Below are 21,145 nucleotides of genomic sequence, written 5' to 3'. Positions count from 1 at the left end.
ACAGCCTATAGTTCCTATGATTATCCATTATGACTCCCTGTATTTTCCGACCACAGTCGTGACTATTATTTTCCTATAGATCATTACCATGCTGCTTTTTAAAGCCACTCTGTCTCTCAACTGGCCCCCACATATTACACATCTTAAATTGGCTGCTTATTGGTCCCCTGTGAGAGATAAAGGCCACAATATATTAGCTGATTCCGAACATAAAAGCAGAACCACTTTTCACGGACATGATTTGGTTGATTAAGTGTGTTCAGATTATTGACTATATTTTACTTGCAGCTACATGATTAGCAGTGCATCTGTCTAACGTTTTAAAACACTTAATTTCTGAGCATAATCTCAAAACTAAAGTTTAAATTTATAGGTGATTATTCTTTAACTTGTACTCCGTCATACACCGGACTACAATTACCTTGATGCTTATCCACACAAGTTCAACTAATGGACACAAGTTGTCTGCATTAAGGCTAATCTAGTGATGTTCCTTGAACGTTTTTTTACGGCTAAATTCATTTGCTACCTATTCTTGCTTTGAAGAAGGTCTTTGACCGAAGGCTCACTTTATAAACATTTTTTGCACATATTTGAGAGTGCGGATGCTTCTATTTTGGGACTTGATCTACAAAAAATCATTTTCTAGGATGTGTATTGAGTTCCTAAAATCTGGTCCTGAATAATTTGAAAAGGACGTTCAACAAAACAGAATTATTTTCGTGTTTGTTCGGGAGAAAGACGCATTGAAAGATCAGTTTTTACATCAGATTTCTAAGACATTATACAAATACAAGATCAATCAAATGCATAAAGTATAAAGATCCCAATAACTCACTCTCTCAAAAGGCATCCATCATTATATTCAAACTAAGCAGAGCACTAATTGTATATGATACAAAGCAAAAAACAACAAAATGAAACTACTTATATTGTTAATAACAGTAACTACGTCTTAACAACAAACCCTGTTCAAACTGCGATCATCTTATAAAACCTGAGGTTTCTGAGTGCAACAGGACGTGTTGACAGTCTGTTTTATGTGTAAGGTGTATACACTATGGCACAGTACGCACATTATTGTCATTTCATCAACAATAGACACATCTTGAGCACCAAACAAAATGTGAAAAAGATAAAACTGGAAAGACATACTGATTTGAGGATTACCTAACTCTATCTAGCTCCGTTCTGCAGCTGCCATCACTCGTCAAGCAATTTCACTCAAGTGTGCCTCCTCCGCACTGCTGCTGTTTCCTTCTCTGAAAGTTTGCCTGTGCATCGCATAACACAACGGAAATAAAGTGTTAATATAAAGGACACGGACATTTGTAGCAACATGTTTCTAGCAGGGGTATAACTGTAAAGTCACGGTGTGATGCGAGTCTGGTACAGTGGGAGAAATAACCAAATGCATAAGGATCCGTTTCGTTTCGTTTCATTTCATTTGAACAGACGGTAGTGCAAGTGTCAAAGACATCTTCCTTTTGCTGGGGACTGACGTAGCATTCTGCCCGCTGGCAACTTTGGTATACAATTTTCATGATAGAAATAAGGAACATTTCAAACACTTCCGTATTCCTCTGCACAAACACTCTCCCTAAAGGCAAAGGGTCACAACAGGCTGTACAACTGAAAAGCATCTCTTATGCTATGAAATTGAAAATATGGAATAGATGTTGCCTCTTGGAAGGCTGTTATTTACCGTGAAACAGTATCACTATCACTATTCTAGCCAAAGTTGAAAGGGAAGAGAATGACACGAGAATCAATGCAAAAACTGATTCTTTTTTTATATTTGAATTAAGATTTCCTGGTATTCTGTATCTTTCTTTGTGAACCCATAATTTGGATTCATTCTTTGGACATTCAGACTCCCACCACTCATTCATTTCTCAAGCACCCAATTACCGCTGTAAGACCAACACGACTTTCACAGTGGCTGTACTGGATTATCCTACATTTCACACATCTCACAAAGGTTCCCTTCAGTCGTACCACAGAACAATCCGATCGTTCACGACGTTCAGTAAGACGGACAATAAGAAATAGGTCTTCGCTCAACAGCTGCAAACGAGTCGGGTAAATGGATTACAATGACGTTTGGAAATGATCGGGGTAGAGGACAAAGCCTCCATCAAAACCACCAGCGAGTCCCAAGTCATAGAGTGTAAGAAATGATTCTGTGAAGTAGACGTGCTAATGTCACACAGGAGACACACACACACACACACACACACACACACACACACACACACACAGCAGCAGCTGAGCACAACAGCCCCCAAACTTCTACGTAAAAACACTGCATCAGCAATCGCCTAGTATTTCTGTATTTTTCAGGACATTATTTTGCAATGCGTTTGACCTTTGGAAAACTAATGATCCACGAAAAAAAATGTTGATTTCTAGCCCTCGTCTCTGATAGAGTAGCTCAACTGAGATTTCATTACAAACTAATAGAAAGGTACTGGGCTGAAAAGAGCGGCTTGCTTCCTGTGAGACAAAAGAGAAGACAAAGACAGATGTATCTGCGAAGAGTCGAAACACTTCTCCCTAGCAGTTATCGATTCGATTTATGTAACGCTGAAGTTTGAACAGAAAATTAGCCGCCTCCTTTGCCACGTTGGCTGTATGGTGTACCACGATGCTAATTTACATGCAGCCCACAAATACCAAACATCTACCAGAGATCCTGAAAAGATACTCTCAAAGAAATCGACGGGTAGAATCAAGGTACCTAGTAATGAGCTTTTAATTTGCTCCACAAATCTGCTGTGCAGACAACTCGGGTCATTAGAGGGCAAACTGTCAAAGAGAAGTTCAGCCTCAGAACTTTCCCAGCGAGTTTGAAGGTTTTAATCTGTGTCTGATCCAGCTGTGTTTGTTGGAAGATTCCTCTGATGCGGTGGGATCAGAGAGTGTGCCATGAAACCGAGTATGTTGGAAGACCTTCCCTCGGCTGTTACAATTGTGAATGCTGCTCACGCTGCAGGCTTTTTGGACAACCGGTTCAAGATAGATAGAAAATATGCATGTCATGTGTCAAATTCAAGTCAAATCATTATTCCTTTAGTGCGAGCAAGCTCAACAACTACAACTTAATTGGCTCAAAGCTGCTGCATTTTGATAACGGCGCGTAACAGATATTGTCTTTGCAGTCGAGTCCAAGGGTCCACAACTTGAATTCATTATTAATCAACATTGTTTTTACACTCTCCATGGAAGAGGGACGAGTGCAGGGGTCATTGTAGCAGGACGATTGAACATCTTGCTTAGCAACACATCATCAGAACGAAATATTGTGAATGCACAGGACACACTGGATATTTGCTACTGAGCATTTGCTGTTCTGTAATTTCAGTAATCATCCTTTCCGTTGTGTGGTTTGCTCTCAAACCTCTGGAGTTGCACTCTGTCAATGACAACAAAGACAGTCAATGGAAGGCACGACAGAGACGGAGAGGAATTATGCTGGAATGAAGAAAAGAGAAAAAAACAATAATGTATTGCGCCACAATTTACTCATGATGTGTGTACAGTATGTGAGCAGAACGTAAGATGAAAGATAGGAATGAAATCTTAAATGTAACTGGCAATACAATCAAAACACTTTTCCCACCATAATGATGTCGTCATAATGCAGGCGATTTTGCGATATGCTGCGAGCAATCATTTATGATACATCTGTGTCTAACTGAAGAGAAAGGGACTCCTGAAATGGTAAAATTCTTCCTTTGCGAAATTAGGGATTCATCATACATTTATTTACTGCCTTTTTATTTTAAGTTTGCACAACTGTGATGAAAGTATGTGTAATAATACACAAGATGTCCACGCTGGATGCGTTTCGGGTTCATCCATCTGACGGAAATAATACAATTCAATTGTAACCACTGATTGTAACCAGCCCACTGAGTCTTTTAGAGGCCTTTCTCAGTCTGGGTGTTTTTCCACTTGCACAAGTGTATGATTTAGCACTGAGCTGTGATTTTTGTCAAACTGTGTAGACACTGACGATGGACTCTTGCTGCTGCTGTTGTGCGGCTGGTGTACTGTACAGAGGGTCTTTTTAAACAGGTGAACTGTCAAGACAGCTGAAAAGATCCAGAGATGAAATGTTTGGAGCAGAGGAAGAGTGTACTTATAGCTCTGTACTGTATCACAGGATCGCAATTTTGAGGTCAATATGTCGCTGACATTTTACTGTGCGGGTTTCTGAAAAAGAGAGAATATAAGGAGAGCAGAGAGCAACAGGGTGGAGGAGAAAAGAGAAACATAAATCGGAGGACGGTAAGGAAGTGAGAGAATACAACAGACGAGTCGGGTCGATTTATCAAATGACAAAGATGCCTCCCACATCTTGGTTGACAGTATTTGGATGGCTCCAGAAGTGTTTGTTTATTCTTTTCCCTTCATTATTCCTTTTCATTACGCCTGAAACACTGAGTACCAGCCAGTTATCATGCAACCCATGAGATTTCCTATAATGAGTCATTTTATGCTGTCAATTTAGTTTCATGAAGCACAAAATTGCCTTGAAAAATAAAGCTTTGAACTATTGATTTGCTTTTGGGTGTGCTTTGAATTATTCGGCGGTAGACGGCAGCGCGGCAGTTAGACTAACTGCATATTCTGAGTCTGTAATGAGAAGTGTTTTTGTTGCCTTTTCAAAGTGTTCTGTATTATCATTCACAATTGAGCGATATTTTCCAGAAGTCTGTGCTGTTATCTGCTGATGTATGGGATAATCTGAGCTTCTGGAGGGAGAGGCTCATGTGAAACGGTATCAAAGACAAATGTGATTTACAGCCCTTCATAAACTGTTATTGTTAATGACAAAATTGACAAATTACAGGGATTGAAAATGCGTATTAATGAATAGATAACGAAACAATGAATGTTTAAATGTCATAATGCAATTTAAAAAAACGCCATGCATAATAAATGCAAGAGTTCATCATGGCTTTCTTTTTATGAAATAATGCGATTACGTTACTTTGTGTTGGCGTTCCTGCTCTTGTGTCCAAACACTGTTTTTTTTTTTTTGCATAGCCACCTCATTCTCACATTCATGAATGAAAAGACTACTGCATATCTCAGCATCAGTTAAACCTCTGTGTGCTAACGATGTTGGAAGAGGTTGCTAATACCAGACCAAGGACAGAAGGTTCCTGGTTTAGATTTACATCCATTTCTGGCTAATTGTATGATTTTTGGAATAAGGTTTATGTCCATACACACAAAACAAATGTGCTTGTAAAGCTTTATTATTTGCAGGAAAAGGCTTTTTTTTCTTCTTTTCTTTTTCCCATTTGTGCATTAAGTGTTTTTTTTTGTTTTGTTTCTGACCGTGCACGTCCATGTGTCTGGCCCCTGGGGTCTAGTTATTTCTATCCCAGCAGTTGGTTTTGCAGAACAAAATCCCTTTTTTGCCCAGAGGCAGAATGATGTAATGACTCTAATGCACCCATAATGTGCCAATAATGCACCTATAATGTTATCTAATGCCTTACAATGAAGGGATTGTTACATGATCATTTTGTGGTTCTCAGGATATCCTGAACAACCTGGAACCTCCAGGAAGTGGAGACTTGGATGATGATGACCTCATGCTTGATGTGGACCTCCCAGAGGATGGCTTGCATGGTCAGCGCACACACACACACACACACACACACACACACACACACTGTGAGGTTATTCTATCGCCAATACAAATGCTTCTGTCTCATTGGCGGGATGTTTTCCTCTATTTTCTTATAAGTGGAAACCTCTATAGCAGAACTGTTCCGATCATAGTTGTAAATTAATGCATTACCAAGGTCTTAGCATTCTATTTCCAGCAATGTCCTTTTATGGCATATAATGGCTGGAATAAATTGAATCCTGCATTGCCGAGGGTGAATAGTTCCCTCTGCTACATCCATTAAAAATCTTTTATTGAACACCTTGCTGTCTATTATGTGCCGTTACTCTGTTAAAATTTGGTTGCTGAAGAGTTATTTAATTACAGCTCCACCACTGCCACACAACTGGCCTTTAATGAAAGATGGGCAGCTGACCTGGAGCAGTGTTCAGTCAGCTGTCTGGCTCTGTTTATATGAACAGATGCACACACGCTTGGGTATGGTACCAGCCCCTTCACGGTGCATATACAGGCTTAGTGGGAGTAGACTTCACATTTGATTGCCTTGACAACGGCAGTATGGTATATACATGACTGATTTAATAGCTCTCTATTCCACATAGCACCACCCCCTCCCATCTTGATACCATATCCATCTCAGCCTTGGAGTTTTCTACTTTGTGAATATAATAAGTTATCTCAATAGCATTGAGTAAAATAGCATCTTTGTAGGTGTAAAAGGTAATCGGGTCAGATTATTAACACATAATAATAGTGTTTACAGCGTTGTGTATTCATTGGGTAGTGTGTGTCACAAACATGAGAGACAGAAGGGTTGAGCAAAATGAATATAATTTGTCATGACTCATGAGCCATAATGAATTATAGGAAGTGAAGTTTTTCTTGTCAGTCCTGAATATTGGATAATACGTTTACTGCACACGTTGAATTACCGACATAATGCAAAGGGCACGTATGCCTCGTTCAAGTATATGGATGGGCTCAATCACATGCACACATGCACATATACCCACACAGTGGCCAGTTTATTAGGTACACTTTGAAATGCAGTCCACTGCAACAGCTCTGCAGTAAATTCCACATGTATCAAGTCCCTTATGTTCAGCTTTTGTTGGAAGTGTTTTAGAGGTGTTGATTTGACTTTATGGTCATATTGGAGGTTGTTGATTGTTGTGCTGTTGAATTGCATTCTGTTACACTGAGAGGCATTTCTAATATTTAGTCTACCCTCAGTGATGTAAACTACATCCTCCAAAATGACCATAAAGTTAGATTATTACTTCTCTAAAACAGCTTCAATAGAAACTGAACATCATAATCTTCACTCTGGTAGAGTCTTTTGCAGGCCTGTTGTATTACACTGCATTTGTTTTAGCTAGGTGGGCCTAATAAACTTTCAACTAGCTATACATTACTGAGGCAGCTTTACAACCCTGATGTCATTCTTTAGTCTTTAAACAGTGCTCTCCTTGTTTTTGAGAGAAGAACACAGAGAGAGAGAGAGAGAGAGAGAGGGAGAGAACTGTTCCCTCCAGAGGAATGTGAATTGGAGTGTCATCCTTTCCTACTCCTTTTCGGGAAGCGGCCGTATTTATAGCGCTCTATGTCATGGCCGGAGTTAGGGTCATGAGAGTCAGAGAGAAAGCAAGACGGGTTGAAGAGTCCAGTTAGACCCGGCCCACAGGGCAGGCCCGGGAAGGGTGGTCCCTCCCTTCCAGAGACACCCTGACTCTGCCACAGAACAGGAAGAGGGGAAAGGGAGAAGAGGCCTCATGTCATATTTTCCTCCAGTCGTCGGGTCCCGTGACAGGAGAGAGGCCCCAGCTTCTTTCCCTTGCCTGCCGATGCTGCTGACTTTCTAGCTTGGACACAAACCAGTCAACTTGGCTGCTCCCTCACCACCACCACCACCACCACCACAGTTATTTCTCCCCAGCTCCAGTTCCTAGGGAGTTCCCAGAAAAACAAGGGTGTCAACAAAGACAGAAGCAGGCAGAGTTGATTTTCCCTCTCTGGCCCTTTAACTGCTCACCAACTGACTGGACAAGGAGTCATTTCTCTCCACTCTCTTTCTTAGTTTCTCTGCCTCTGTGGATTTCTTTCCTACAAGTTTACTTTTTAGTGGGCTTTTTCTGAGCTCAAAAAGGGTTATTGGAGGTGCCGAATTTTCCTGGAATGAAACAGTTCAGGATCAAGCAGAAGGTCCACTCCTGTGCTGTGTGGTGACACTCGGGGTAAAGTATTTTAACCACCACTGCTGCAGTACTTGAATTGGGTCTTTCAATCTTCCAATATTTCTTTATCTCTTTTTCTTTTTTTCCTTTTTTCCTTTTTCTCTCAGTCAAAGGACTATCTGGAGTATAGAAAGTCACGGGTCCTTTTGATTTCCTAGGGGTCACACTCTGTTAGTGGTCAATTTTGTTGCGGTCACAGTTAATTTCACAGCTATGTGCTATTGAGTGTCACCAAATACTGTGTCCTTTTTACCTTCTCGAAAATGAAATGGCCCGTCACCGTTTGTGCGACACTTGAGAGAAATAAGAGAATGAGGCGGATCAGATCATGATTTATATGCAGATATTCTAGAATAGAGTATCTGAGATATACACAGCAGCAATCATCACCATAAGATATGAAAAACTGACTCTGTCTTGCATTTTGTGTTTGTGTGTACCTGTGTGTAGTGGTTGTAATGGACAGAAACTGTCAGAGGAAAACAGAGAAAAAAACATATTCTATCTTTTGCAGAATACTACTCGTCTTTAACCACAAACATGTTCTATTTTCACTATAGAAGAGAAATGGAAGAGATTTTCTTAAACTTTGCATCTCTACTGCATCTACAGCAAACCCCAAACACTGTTTTTTGATTGCACAGTCTATATGATCTTTTATCTCTCACTTGCATCCTCTCTGTTTCAGACATGCACAGGTTGCTTTACTCTGGCTGACTTTGCGCTAAATTCTTCCCATATAGACGCTGACAGGATGTCTCACTTTGAACGCTCAGAGAGGGCCGGTCGGCAGGGGCAGCGACGCAGACACCATCGCTGGAGTGGACCCGATCACTTCTACAATGATAGCAGGTTGTTAAGGCCTGAAAGATTAATACACGTGGCCAGATGAGAAGTAAAAAGTAGATTCTGTTCTTCTGTCTGCCTGACTCTCTGTGACTGTGTCTCTCTTTTCGTCTCTTTCTCAGGGCCCACGTCGTCCAGCACTACGACGGTCTCAAGGCTTCAAGGATCTCTTCACGGCCGGTCCCACCTGAAGGCAGGCAGAGTGGCTACAAGGCAATGCTGGATGAACTCACGCTCAAGCACATGACTCAGGACTGCAGCTCGCTCAAGAATCAGCTGCTCAGGCTCAAAACATTACTACAGGTTTGTTCGACCCACGATGAATGAACACAAACATGTACACTTGCATGTACCAAAAGGTGCACAGTGACACACATGAATGCAGGCGTACAGTTCTGCAGGACAGCAACACATACACATACAAAGACTCAACCGTGGACCTTGAAACTCTCTGACTCTTATGTTTGTCGTTGTTCTAATGCCGTTGCATCACCCTCAAGTCACAGACAGATATTGTTGCCTACCCCGGGCTTCTATTTTATTCTTATAATTAGTTTTAGTATAGTAAACTGTCTGGATTTTAGTTTTGATTTCAGCTGCTGTTTTGTCTATTAAATGCAGCTTTGTATTAGTTTGCTAGACTGTTCAATATAATAATTCTCTTATTAGGAGTATACTGCATCATTGTCCTCAGGTGTTCGGTATCGGCAACATGAGAAGTATTTTCTGACAAAACTGAACAAAGCTAGTTTTATTTTGAATGTGGTTCCACATGAAGTATTTAAATGTTTTAAAATGTCTAATTATACTGGTTTAAAGAGTACTGTCATCGCACAGTGCTGCTGCCCTGTATTTAAACAAAGAAAGATGTTTTAGGTAAAGAGACGGTTTTAATGTGCTGCACATGAAGCGTCAAAGTATTTTCTTTGAAGATATTAGAGGCTCTGGGCCTCCTTCTCTTTAAATGCACATTATGTGATCTGTAGTTTGCATATTAGCGTGCGTACATGCATATACATGTATATATCTGTGCTTGTGTGAAACTGATAACTTAATATATCTTTCTCTGTCAGTTTGTCAGTCTGAGAATTCCATTTAATGGGAAGAATAGAGGGTGACAGGGAAGGAGAGGAGAGGAAAAAAAGACGTCAGCTACAGAAATGTGCTCCTGCATTTGAGATGAACACACAAAACCCACAACGCCATCGCTGAAAATGCACAGATCACTCTGCACACTGAGTACAAGGAAATTATCTTGAATGCCTCGACTCAATTTACCCTTTACAACATAAATGTCACATTTAAATCAAATGTCTCCCGCAGATGCATTGTGCTCACTGCAATTAGTCAAACGCTTTGGCTGTATAGCCTCATGAGGGAAAATACGTCTGTCGCCCCATTAGTAACCCTGTTCTTAAAATGAGCCTCCAGCCTCCAGCTGAATCCTAATTGATCTTTGCTTCAGAGTCGGTTATATAGAACTGCTGGTTGTAACTAAATGAATCTTCCTGACCGGAATATGGAGCAGGTGAAATGTAGTGTTGAAATAAAATGTATATTTCAGATGTTGACTGAATATTTATCAACTATTTGATTCATTTTAGAATGAGGAAAACTTCCATGAATGAAACTATTTCACATTGTAAATTCAACACCTTTTTGTGACTCTTGGCCTGATTAAAATATGCAATTTCAAAACTTTTATTTGCTCAAATGACCTGTGATTCTTCTCATTCTTGATCACCAAACACTTAATCAAACATTAATTGGTAAAATCATCAAAGAATGTAATTAGTGTTGCATTACATATTCTGTCTACACGAGATGAAGTGTGGATCTGCTTTGGAAAACAAAAATACACAAGTACTCCATACAAACTTTTTTATTTTTTGTATTCCGTGAAATAAATGAATTGAAAGTTTACAGCAACACTCTGCCTCAGGTGACAGTTCAGGGTCAGCAGAGCATATGTGCTTAAGACTAAAGTTTTTCCACTGTAGAAAATATTGCTCTTGAGGCATGCTTAAGGCAATTATCATTGATCCAGCTCACCGTGTACTCTCTCTGTGTGTGTGTGTGTGCTTCTAGCTCGAGGATAACGAATCTCCAGCAGATCTTCCTGAAGAGGTTGAGGACAATACCGCTGCATCACAGGTAAAGAAACTTCATCTTAGGTTTATAGCAGTGATTGATTTGAGATGCTGTATACAAATATATATTCTTTTATTCAGTTTACTGTATGCGTGTCTGTGTTTTCAGTCGGAGGAGCTGATTAAGGAAGTGCAGTTGCTCAGAGAGGAGCTGAGGAGTCGAGACCAAACTATTGCTCGGCTCACAATGCAGTGTCAACAGCTGCAACAACATCATCAGCGGGAACAAATGGTGAGTTTGTTGAGGAAGGAAGAGCATGTCATTAGTGTTTTTAATGCACAGAGTGGGCAGACAGAACAATGTGGAGAAACTGAATGACAAAGTTGGATAGATTAACTGAAAACATGCAGTATATGAATAATGTGCTTCAGACAAGACCTGGACAATGGACACACATGTATGGTTTGAACTTCATTTTTGCTGTTATGAAGGGGTTTCTACATGAAGTATTCATGAATGACATACAGCATGGGGGCGCTCGTACACTGTCACGTGATCATACATAGAATATCAATGCAGGTTCATCTTCAGTCGTGTATTCCAGCATCTAGACGCGTGATCCTCGGGCACATACAAACAGGCCTGTAATAGCTCCTGTGCTCATGTTTGCTGATTGCTTTCATGTAGCCTTCAAACATGCATCTTCTCTTCAGGGAGTTCACTGCCGTGACACCAATTCTCTGACAGAGCTGAGATGGTTAAGCATGCCTGGGCACAGCCTTCCATTATCTTTTGTTTACCCCAATACCTGATTTATCCGATTTCATAAAGACAGAGCGTGATAAGAAGGAGTCGAGCAAACAAGGATAGGAGAACAAATTCTATGAACTTAATCTGTCAGAGAGGGACTGATAAAAGCACACAGTGTGGAAGGCATGTGATACAGGTACAGGGTCACCATTCAGATTTCTAGTTGTCACTGAAGACATACTGGTGCCCTTCATCTCAGGTGGGAGTTCAGTTCTGCACTCACACGTGCACCCTAGTGCGTGTCCTTGCGCGGTTTGCGAATGCCTACCAAATAACTACCGTTCTGTTTGCTTTTAGCTGCCTCCGTCTCCACTCTCTAACATTCATTAGTGTCTTGACCAGGCTCGCTTGTTAGCCAAACAACCGTATGCTTCGCTGACATCATTCAAATCCCTGCCGTATTGAGAAATACCAAAATGTCAAAGCGAGGCCTGTCCTCCAGCCTCCCTGCCGCATTCTATCCCTCCAATTAGAATCAGCACCCACCCACAGCAGTCTCTTCAGACAGAGCACAATATTGTCGCAACCTCACGCACAATAAGCAAAGAGAGTAAGAAAAAGCTGGGACATGTTTTCAGATCTCTGCCTGACATTAATGAGTGTAGAGGCTGAGCCAGTGAAGATGTTGGGGGGGGGGGGGATCAGGCTCGGATCTGTTTAATGGGTTGACGAAGCCTGAATACTTGGTCGTGAGGAAATACCAATTAGAGCGACACTGGTTCAGAGCCTGTGAAGATTGCCAGCCATTTTGGTTCACACAATATCTAGAGTTAGAACGTCGAAGGCTTCCCGACCTGCTGCTTGTCCTCCAAATTGGTTGAGAGACGATGTTACAGTTGGTTAAGAGTCAGGTATACGGAGGGAGGCGAAGTGTTACAGAGAGAAACTGCTGAGAGACTGAAGAGGGGGAACAGTTAACTGAATTGAACATAACAGAGTAATAAGAAAACAATAGAGTAGCTGTGTGTGGCGGGGAGACAGTCTGTTGCAGTATACTGTGTGTGTGTGTGTGTGTGTGTGTGTGTGTGTGTGTGTGTGTGTGTAGGGCTGAGAGGAGAGAAAATGAAATAATGGGAGAGAGAGGAGTGGAGCTATCACAGACAGAAAACTGATTTCTCAGTCTGACTTGACAGAATGCAGTTTTGGATGCAGCTTCCGCCGCCGTTGAGGCAGACTGCTCATGATTATGCGCTCTTCTGGTTTGAGCTGTTTTCACCAAAGCTGGCAAAAAAAAGAAAATAGCAACTTCTGTCAGATTCTGCCATATACTTTGCAGCCGAGCACAAGTTGCGCTGCTCTTTATTCACGCATAAGGAAGAGTATGAGATTCTTACAGAAATGGTTACAAAATGATTTAGCGCACCACATTGGCTGCTCTGTCGTTTATTTCTATATTGGATTGAGGTACCCGCTCATAGTAAAGGCTCGTAAGTCACATGTATTACTCACATCAGTTAGTTAGTCATCGTGGTTTTACCAAATGAAAAAGGAGGTAATTTTCTTGTGCTTCAAGTAAATATCAACGAGTTTAATTTACTGCAAGACCTTTAGCCATTTACCAACCTGAGCTTGATTTTCTCTGATGATTTCCCATCATGCCCCTCATTTATCTGTGGAGATACAGGATGACATTTCATTGCTGCAGTCTGGTAATATGCATTGATCTTTTAAAAATGCCATCTGTTTTATTTGTGAAATTAAAGCAGCTACGTGAAGAACATAATGCATTTTTTCTTTGTCTGTTAATACATGTAATTATATCAGATATTTTACAACCTGCTGTGTTTACTGCTTAGGTTATACATTGAGACAACCGGTAATGCCAGATATAAAACCCAACAATTACATTTTTTTTTTCCTGCTCTTCAAAGTAAGCAGATATCTTTTCTCAAGCCATTTATCATTCGAACGATTCATTGCACTGTTATTTGACTGCTCTGCAGAGTGACAAGCTTATTACCAGCATGGAGTAGGAAAACATGGCCCATGGGTCAAAACAACATAATTATTACAACATTCTACGCTTTCTTTTATTGATTTATTCATTCTTGCCCCCTCAGCCTGCTCAAGGATGGCCGGTCAGGTGTCAGTGCCACCACCAGAGGGCTCCCTCTTCACTACGACAGAGCGACCGACAGATGGACAAACGGACGCAGCCTCACTATGACAAGGCCACCCAGACGTACTGGAGACCACCAAGCCAAGTTGTGAGTCCAAACACTCACAGCACACATAACGGCTCTCTTGAAGTGCTCAAAGATAAAACACTGGTTCAGAATAATAAGTGTGTTTCACCTCATTTCAACAGTTACCAGGATTTTATTAGATACCAGCACTTGCCTGTATCTCCGTGTAACACTCACATTGGTCCCTCAGTCAGTTTCCCGTTCATTTGCTGCCTCTCTCAGCCATGTCTGAATTGTTCAATGACTACATCATGTCCCCTCTATGGAATGCAGTTTACTGGGGTGTCAGTGGGACGGTCTCACACTCTAATACCCAGATCTCACACCAAACAGGGAGTTGTGAGGCTGGTGTTAATGTTCGAGTGACTGAGAAAGAGGAGATGAACAGTTGGAGGGTGGGAGGAAAAGGGAGAGGGATTCATGGAGACAGACAGACAGACACCAAGAGGTGGAAGATGGATAGATATGTGTTCAGCTTGTTCATCATCATGCCACACTAGCATGCTGTGTGGCAGCCAAGTATTGATTCAATAGCAGGAGTGTCACAGGGAGGATGCCTAGTAAACACTCTCCTAATTGACCTGCTCTCATCCTTCAGTGTATGATACGTGCACACACACACACACACACACACACACACACACACACACACACACACCTAAAGATAAGATATAATAAATTATAGAAATGAGGCCCGGTGAAAAACTGATTTGTCAAAAGCACATTTTATTGGGGTACATGAGCTACAGAGGAAAGAAATAAAGGATAAAACAAGCTCACTAATAACTACAGTAGGTCCCTGCTTACCACAAGAGCATTATAGTTTAACAGTTGCTATGGCAACCATCAAAGCAGGGCTAGTTGTGCTCGACAGGAAGCGTCTCCGTGGGAACATCTACCTGTGACCTAGAGCGCCTGGTGTACAATAACACGTACAAACACAGTTGAGACTTTTCTCTCTGTTCTGTCAACTTTTTTTGATGTGTTTTTGTGTTTTGCAACCATCTTCAATTTAAGTTACTTTGTCGTCACCAGAGTGGAGACTATTTCCTCCGCAGCACTGTGGGGACAAGCACATTATGTTGGTGTCATTCTGTTTTTCTGAGCATGCGTTTGCTCTAAAAGGTTAGCTCTGAGTTTTTTTGACAAGATAACAAGAAAAGAGCGTGAAAGAGTAAACAAATAACGGAGAGAAAGGGATGTTTCTCTCTCTGTTATTCCTACTTTTATATTGAATCAAAGCTTTTGGTACCGCGGTGACAGGTTTAGCACCTACAGCGAGCCCGGGTTCACGGTGTTCCTCAAACAATGCTTTGCTTTCACCTCGTGTTTTTCACACAATCCTTCAATGCCTTTTTCGAAATCTGTCTCTTGAGCTATTCTCTTTCTAACCTTTGCCATTTGTTGGACAAATATTATTTTCTTTTTCCCCACTCGCACATTCATTGAGTCTGTATTTCACTTTTCACTACTTCTCCTCCAAAACACACACACACACACACACACACACACACGTTCATAATCTGCTGTCATCTGTATTGTTTTTTCCTCTTGCTCTCTGAAAGGCCGTTTCCTGTTGATTTTTGGCTCCTCTGACATTTAAAGTGCCGCTTCATCATAGCGCTGGAGTAGCTCTTGCCCTGCGATAGTATTTTTTGAGTGCTAAGCTGAAAGGATCGGCCCAGAATATTTTTGATGTCAAAGGCCAGCAGCTATAATCTTTTTATAGCTTTAATTCTGATATCTAGTTGGCTTATCAGTAGCCCACAGGCTAATGTGTGGGACTGGGAGGTCCAGGGTCTTTCCTGCAACTTGAACATGGATTCAGGAGAAATCTCGCTGTGCTTTGTGCTCAGATGAACAGTATAACAATGGAGTGAGCTCGTGGTCTATGACCCTTGGACTATTTAAGGGCTTTACTGTTACCGTTCGTTATTCAAGCAGTTGATATATTCTCTTCTAGAGAGCCATTCATTCCCATCATTTCCTTTCTGGAACCACAACATTGTGGGCTGTCACTCAGTAGACTGCTTTAAACAATTCCACTGTTTGTGATGAACTCATCTCCTTACTTCTTCTCAATCTGTAGGAAGGCTTTGGTGACCCATCCTAACCAACTGCTTTGGGCACGAGCTCCTGCAGCTTCCCATTTTAATCTGCTTACAATCCAATTTTAAATTCCAAAAGCATGCTCGGGAAAAGAAGAAGAAAAACAGTCTCACAATATGCCGTGAGTACATATGAGTATGTGTCTGTCAAGCAGGAACAGTGGACACGCGTGTCGCAGCAAGACGCACATGTGGTGTGGAACTGGAAACTACTCAAGTGTCACTTGTGGAAAAATAACCGTCTTGAATATCTCCCCGGAGCAATCACAGCAGCAGTAATGTTTTCTTCGCCTCCTCTGCTTTTCGCAACAAATAAAACATGAGCAGTATTTTTAATAATTTCAGATGTACAACAGTAGAAAACTGTGCAGCCGTGTGTGTGTGTGTGTGTGTTTGGGGGGGGGGGGTGTATCTCTTGTAGTCAGTGTGACTGAACAATGGGTTCAGCAGACTGAGGACCAGGGAGCCGACCTTGTTAATAGCCCAGATAAACAAACATGCAGATGAGCAGCAGCAGTGAAACAATGGCAACACAATAGGCAATGTTTCATCAGTGGCAGAAAGAGAAGATAATTACAGCTGCCCTCCTCCTCCCTCTCTGCCTTTTAAACATCCTCCAATTCACCTCTTCTTTGGTTTTTTTATCACTCCAGCTCTCTGTCTGTTTTCGTTCTTTCTGTCTTGCTTCAGTGATTCTCCCTGTATGTTGGTCTCTGTCATCCTTCCATTGACATTACCTCTCTACTTTTTAGCTCAGTTGTAATTAGATCAATTTGCTGTCAGAGAGAGAGAGAGAGAGAGAGAGACAGAGGGAGACAGAGGGAGGACAGGGAAGGGAGAGGCAGGGGCATTTGAACAAGCTTAGTGATCAGTTTTAAGCTGTGTAGGTTGAAAGAACAAGTTTTTCGCCTCTCAGATCCTGACATTACCTCTCCACCCACACTCCCTCCGTCTGCCCCCTCGCATTACAGACACACCATCACACATGCACGCTCATTAACACGCAACGCACAGCGGAGTCATCTCGGACAGGTGAGGATTTAATTGCCAGAGTCTGTGAAGTGAGACGTTGTAGCCGAACCTGAGGTATTAGCTGTAGCCAGCCACGAGAAGCTCCGTGTAGTGGATTAGAGGATTAGCATCACGGAGTCCTCTAAATTCTGTTGTTATTTGATGAAAAGGTTGGAGGATCACAAAGAACAACTTTTGACTTGACTTTTAAATTCTTATCCTACTTCAAAAAGTTTTGCTTTGGGACTGTGCACAGACAAACTATGAGAGGGGCCTCTGGTGAACAGACTACTACCACCATAACTGATGTGGTAGTTATTTATGTTGGTGAGAATGACGTCTAAAACAAGACTAACCAACCAACCAATCAGAAGGAGTTGTGAGTGCAGCAACAAGGATGAGAACCCTCGCCTGTTTTTCCACTTGTGAAGAGTTGTGTTCATTGGAAAAAGCAGGCATCAAACCCAGGGTCTCTGTACTGGTGGGAGAGAAATGAAAGAAGTTTTTGATGGAATATGAAAAACTTTCCTATTTTCACAATTGCTGTCTCCCTGTCCTCGTAAAGCGCTGTCAGCCCTTCATTGGAGAGTCTTCACAGATATGGAAAACTGAGAAATTGACAGGCTTCGCTGCTACCGAGGTCTAATAAAGCTGCCAGACACTGTCAGACACGTTCTAGAGCCCTCCAACATACCCTCTTGTTCTCATCGCCTGAGGTTTTCCTCCCTGCAAATGAAGCCTCGACAGGAGGCTTCTGGCAGCATCTCCCGCTGAAGCAGTTGTTGGTGTTCAAGGAACGACATGGACGAGAGCAGATCAGGGCAACCCATTCCTCCCCCTCTAGCAGACGCACTAGGGGGGCTCTGAAATAGCTTGGGCTGGACCTGCTGGGAAGTTGCTGCTTTCCCCTCCTCGTCTTCTATCGCTCTCTATCTGTTCCTTCTTCCCTCTGATTCCGTGCTCCTCTTTTCTATAATAGAGTCCTGTTTGAGCAGCGGCCCTCTCCACAGCAGAGGAAAGAAGTGATAAGGTTTTAGTCCGTCTGTCCGCTTAACGTGATGGCCATGCTTCCTCTTCACTTTGCCTCTCCTCATGGGGGCCTGGAGATTTGCTATCAATAAAAGGGCTTGTTTTCTTTCAGGTACATGTTCGTGCTCACAATATACACATGCTGGTTTGAACAAAATGTTCAGACAACAAAAACTAAATGTGATAAATGGAGATAGTTGAACAGATAGACGGCAAACAGTCTGACATATATCATTCACAATGAACCACACGTTCAATGATTTCAGCTGTCACATTGTGCCTCAGTTAGATTAGATCGTCGGACTTTTGTGACTAATTATACTCCAAGTGTAAACTTATCATCCTTGCGCAGATCGTCTTAACCCAAAACTGATGTACTAAAGAGAATCTGAAAAGTATCTTCATCATATTCAGTAGACATGCATCAAATTCACAACTAGTGATGGCATCACATCTTTATGCACCCCCCCCCAGCTTGTAAAAGTTGTCCTATCAATTATCAAAGTGATGGGTGGAAAAGTTGTCCTTTCCTGTGTCACCTTGTTTTTTGCACTGCCTAAGATGGAGTGCTCTTCTTCAATGGATTGTAGTCTTGGCACTGGGGATGGTTTTTAATGGATTTGACTATATTTATGGATAAACAATGACACAGTAGGAGGAAGAAAATAGTTTTCAGGGTGGCCCGGGGAGAAACAACATAAAGACTATTGGAAGTCTCCAGGTAGCCGATGTTTTATTGGACGATGAGTAGAATGTGTCAAACGATGTGATAAAATAATCTCCTGGGTTTGAGCAAATGCACACATTATAGCATTATGGTGGCAACAGGTGTGGAGAGCAATGATTTGCTTCATTGTCAACACAAAACAATTTCCTATTAACAGATTAATAATGTGATGTGGTGGAGAATTTAAGAGTTTATAGTACTCTGTGTGTTTGCGTTTGTGCGTGTGTGTGTTTGCATGTGTGTGTGTTGACTGAAATGAAGACTGGGACCAAAATATTGTCCATTGAAATACATTTGTGGTTTGAAGTCAGTGTGCAGCCAAACATTGTTCAAATCACATCATTTTATTTTGAATTCTAGTAGAGATCGCAAAGTGTCCAGAGACGCCAAATAGCACTCAATTGTGGGCAAATGGGTGCCGAATTACCTTCATTTGAGGGAATAGTGCTGCCATAAAACAAATGGATCCTGGGTTGAATATTTCACTAATGTATCCTGTATGTATGTCACTTCAGTGAACAGTTGGATCAAGCAGATGCCTAATCTTTGCAGTTTACTGTATGATACAGTCAGACAGTGTGGGATAAGAGTACTTTTCCAACACAGAAAGCTACTTAAGGGTAAAGGAAAGAGGGAGCCTTGATGGTAACACTAACACTCGTTAACACTACAACTGAAATGTAGTTTTTATTTTTTTATTTAAGAACGTGGTGTTTGAGTTTGTGTCGGTATAGTGTGTGTGTGCAAATCTGTTTGTTTGTGTGTAAATTGGGCTTGCCATACTCATTAGCTGCGAGTGTGTGTTTTCTGTGTTGGCATGCCTCTGTGGGTGTGAATGTGTGGGTGTGTGTTCTGGTACGTCATATGCCTTTTGTCCTTTGTGTTTCTCTCTGTGTAGGGTGCGCTGCCCACCCCATTGCTGTCCCCGTGGCAGGCACAGCACCAGGGCTTGACCCGTACCAGCATGCCCCAGCGCAGACAGAGTGAGTCACTAACATCCTCTTTGCAGCCTCTTCTCCATCCTTTCATAACACAACATATCCATAGGTCTGTGAATAGCCTGACTTTATCTCCAATTAAAACCCTCGGTACTGCTGAAATATCTTTGTACCTTTGCAGCTTTTTTTCCATTGCGCAATATCAGGATGGTTTGTCCTGTATGTCTCTTTTTAGATGAATTTGAAACAAATTACTAACATGCAAAGTTTTCCTTGTTCGTTTCCCTAAACACAGTCTGACTTATTGACCTCTTACCAATTCATTTTCTGGTGTTTTTTCCCCCTGAGCCGCCTATTTATAGCTTCAGTTCCCCTTGAACTGTGTGTAGTCAGAAACTGGCTGACTTTGTCGACTTTCGAAAACCTGCAGACACCTGCATTTCTAACTCTCACTTTACACCCCTAAACTGTTTGTTTAGACAATATATCTCCCATAATTTGCATTAAGAACAGTATCAATTCACACTGCAATCTAACAATATAATTGTTTCCCTAACAGAGGGATGTATCTGCTGTCCTTGACCAAACAGTACACATGACCACAACATGGTCTTTGCTTTGAATGCTTTAAATTAACATTATTTCTGTCGACTGAAACAGTTTGACTTCATTGAGAAAGACGGTGCTGCTGAAAAAACAATGAAAGCACAGTCACAAAAGCAGCGAATCCCACACCAAAGCTATTGTATTATGCTGTGCTGATGAGGTAGCAAGTAGAGGAGGCAGAGGATGGCAATGGGTAAATAAATAGACTACAGAAAATACACATATGTGCGAGACCGAAGAGGAAAAGAATAAAGAAAGAGACAAAGAGAACAACCCACGCTGTGTTCTTTTGATCTATCCCCGTGGGGCTCAGCTTTCTATCGAGGGGGAAGGTGATAAAAATGTGGCACAGGTGTGTTTTATTTCAGTGCATCTCAGGTTATTTCAATCTCGAGTGACCTTCTGCTTATAGAGTGTTTTGACAAATATGCGAGAACAGCCCAGCATTCAGTCAAAGTGCATTTGTCCTCCCACCAGTAGATTGCATGGTCTAATTAAACAAAAGACAGCATATCAAAAGATCATCTGTACAGTAGTAGATCTAAGATGATAAACATCTGATGTGACCACTAATGCTCTGGCCGCCCTCTGGGAGCTCTGGCCGTCACCAAACCAGCAAAGAGTTCTTGCCATTAATGCGGGTTTTTGGAAAGACTGATTAGAGAAGGAGCTGCACTCTTCACCCAGGTTGTGCTGAATGGGATGCAGTAATTATATTTTGCATTAAATTAGTTTGTATGTTGAACTAATGTGTGACCTTTTTTTGCAAGCATGGGCTGGGTGTTAATGCTGTATTTAAAATGTCTTAACTCCAACAAGCGTCTTTCTTACACGTCGGGTCCCCCTCCCCGTTCTCTAGTGTCTCTCTCTCTCTCTCTCTCTCTCTCTCTCTCTCTCTCTCTCTCTCTC

General features: G+C 41.7%; 1 protein-coding gene across 8 annotated transcripts in view; it reads left to right on the top strand.

Moving 5' to 3' along the window:
- ccser2a (coiled-coil serine-rich protein 2a) overlaps positions 1-21,145 on the top strand; it is a 43,144-nt gene that overhangs the window by 17,244 nt on the left and 4,755 nt on the right. For 5 of the 8 annotated variants that reach the window (XM_031874974.1, XM_031874983.1, XM_031874967.1 and 2 more), the window contains exons 4-9: positions 5,556-5,649; positions 8,628-8,736; positions 8,853-9,033; positions 10,819-10,884; positions 10,990-11,112; positions 13,692-13,838. In XM_031874974.1, the coding sequence (XP_031730834.1) occupies positions 5,556-5,649; positions 8,628-8,736; positions 8,853-9,033; positions 10,819-10,884; positions 10,990-11,112; positions 13,692-13,838 (720 nt within the window). Of the gene's footprint in view, positions 1-5,555; positions 5,650-8,627; positions 8,737-8,852; positions 9,034-10,818; positions 10,885-10,989; positions 11,113-13,691; positions 13,839-19,590; positions 19,676-21,145 lie in introns of all 8 variants that reach the window. The other 3 variants (XM_031875012.1, XM_031875001.1, XM_031874991.1) reach the window with 1 other exon arrangement.

This window comes from Anarrhichthys ocellatus, unplaced genomic scaffold, assembly GCF_004355925.1.
Source record: "Anarrhichthys ocellatus isolate YVR2014 unplaced genomic scaffold, GSC_Weel_1.0 scaffold3, whole genome shotgun sequence".
Lineage (NCBI taxonomy): Eukaryota > Metazoa > Chordata > Actinopteri > Perciformes > Anarhichadidae > Anarrhichthys > Anarrhichthys ocellatus.
The sequence above is the reverse complement of the archived record's forward strand: the minus strand, read 5'-3'. Positions and strand labels throughout refer to the sequence as shown.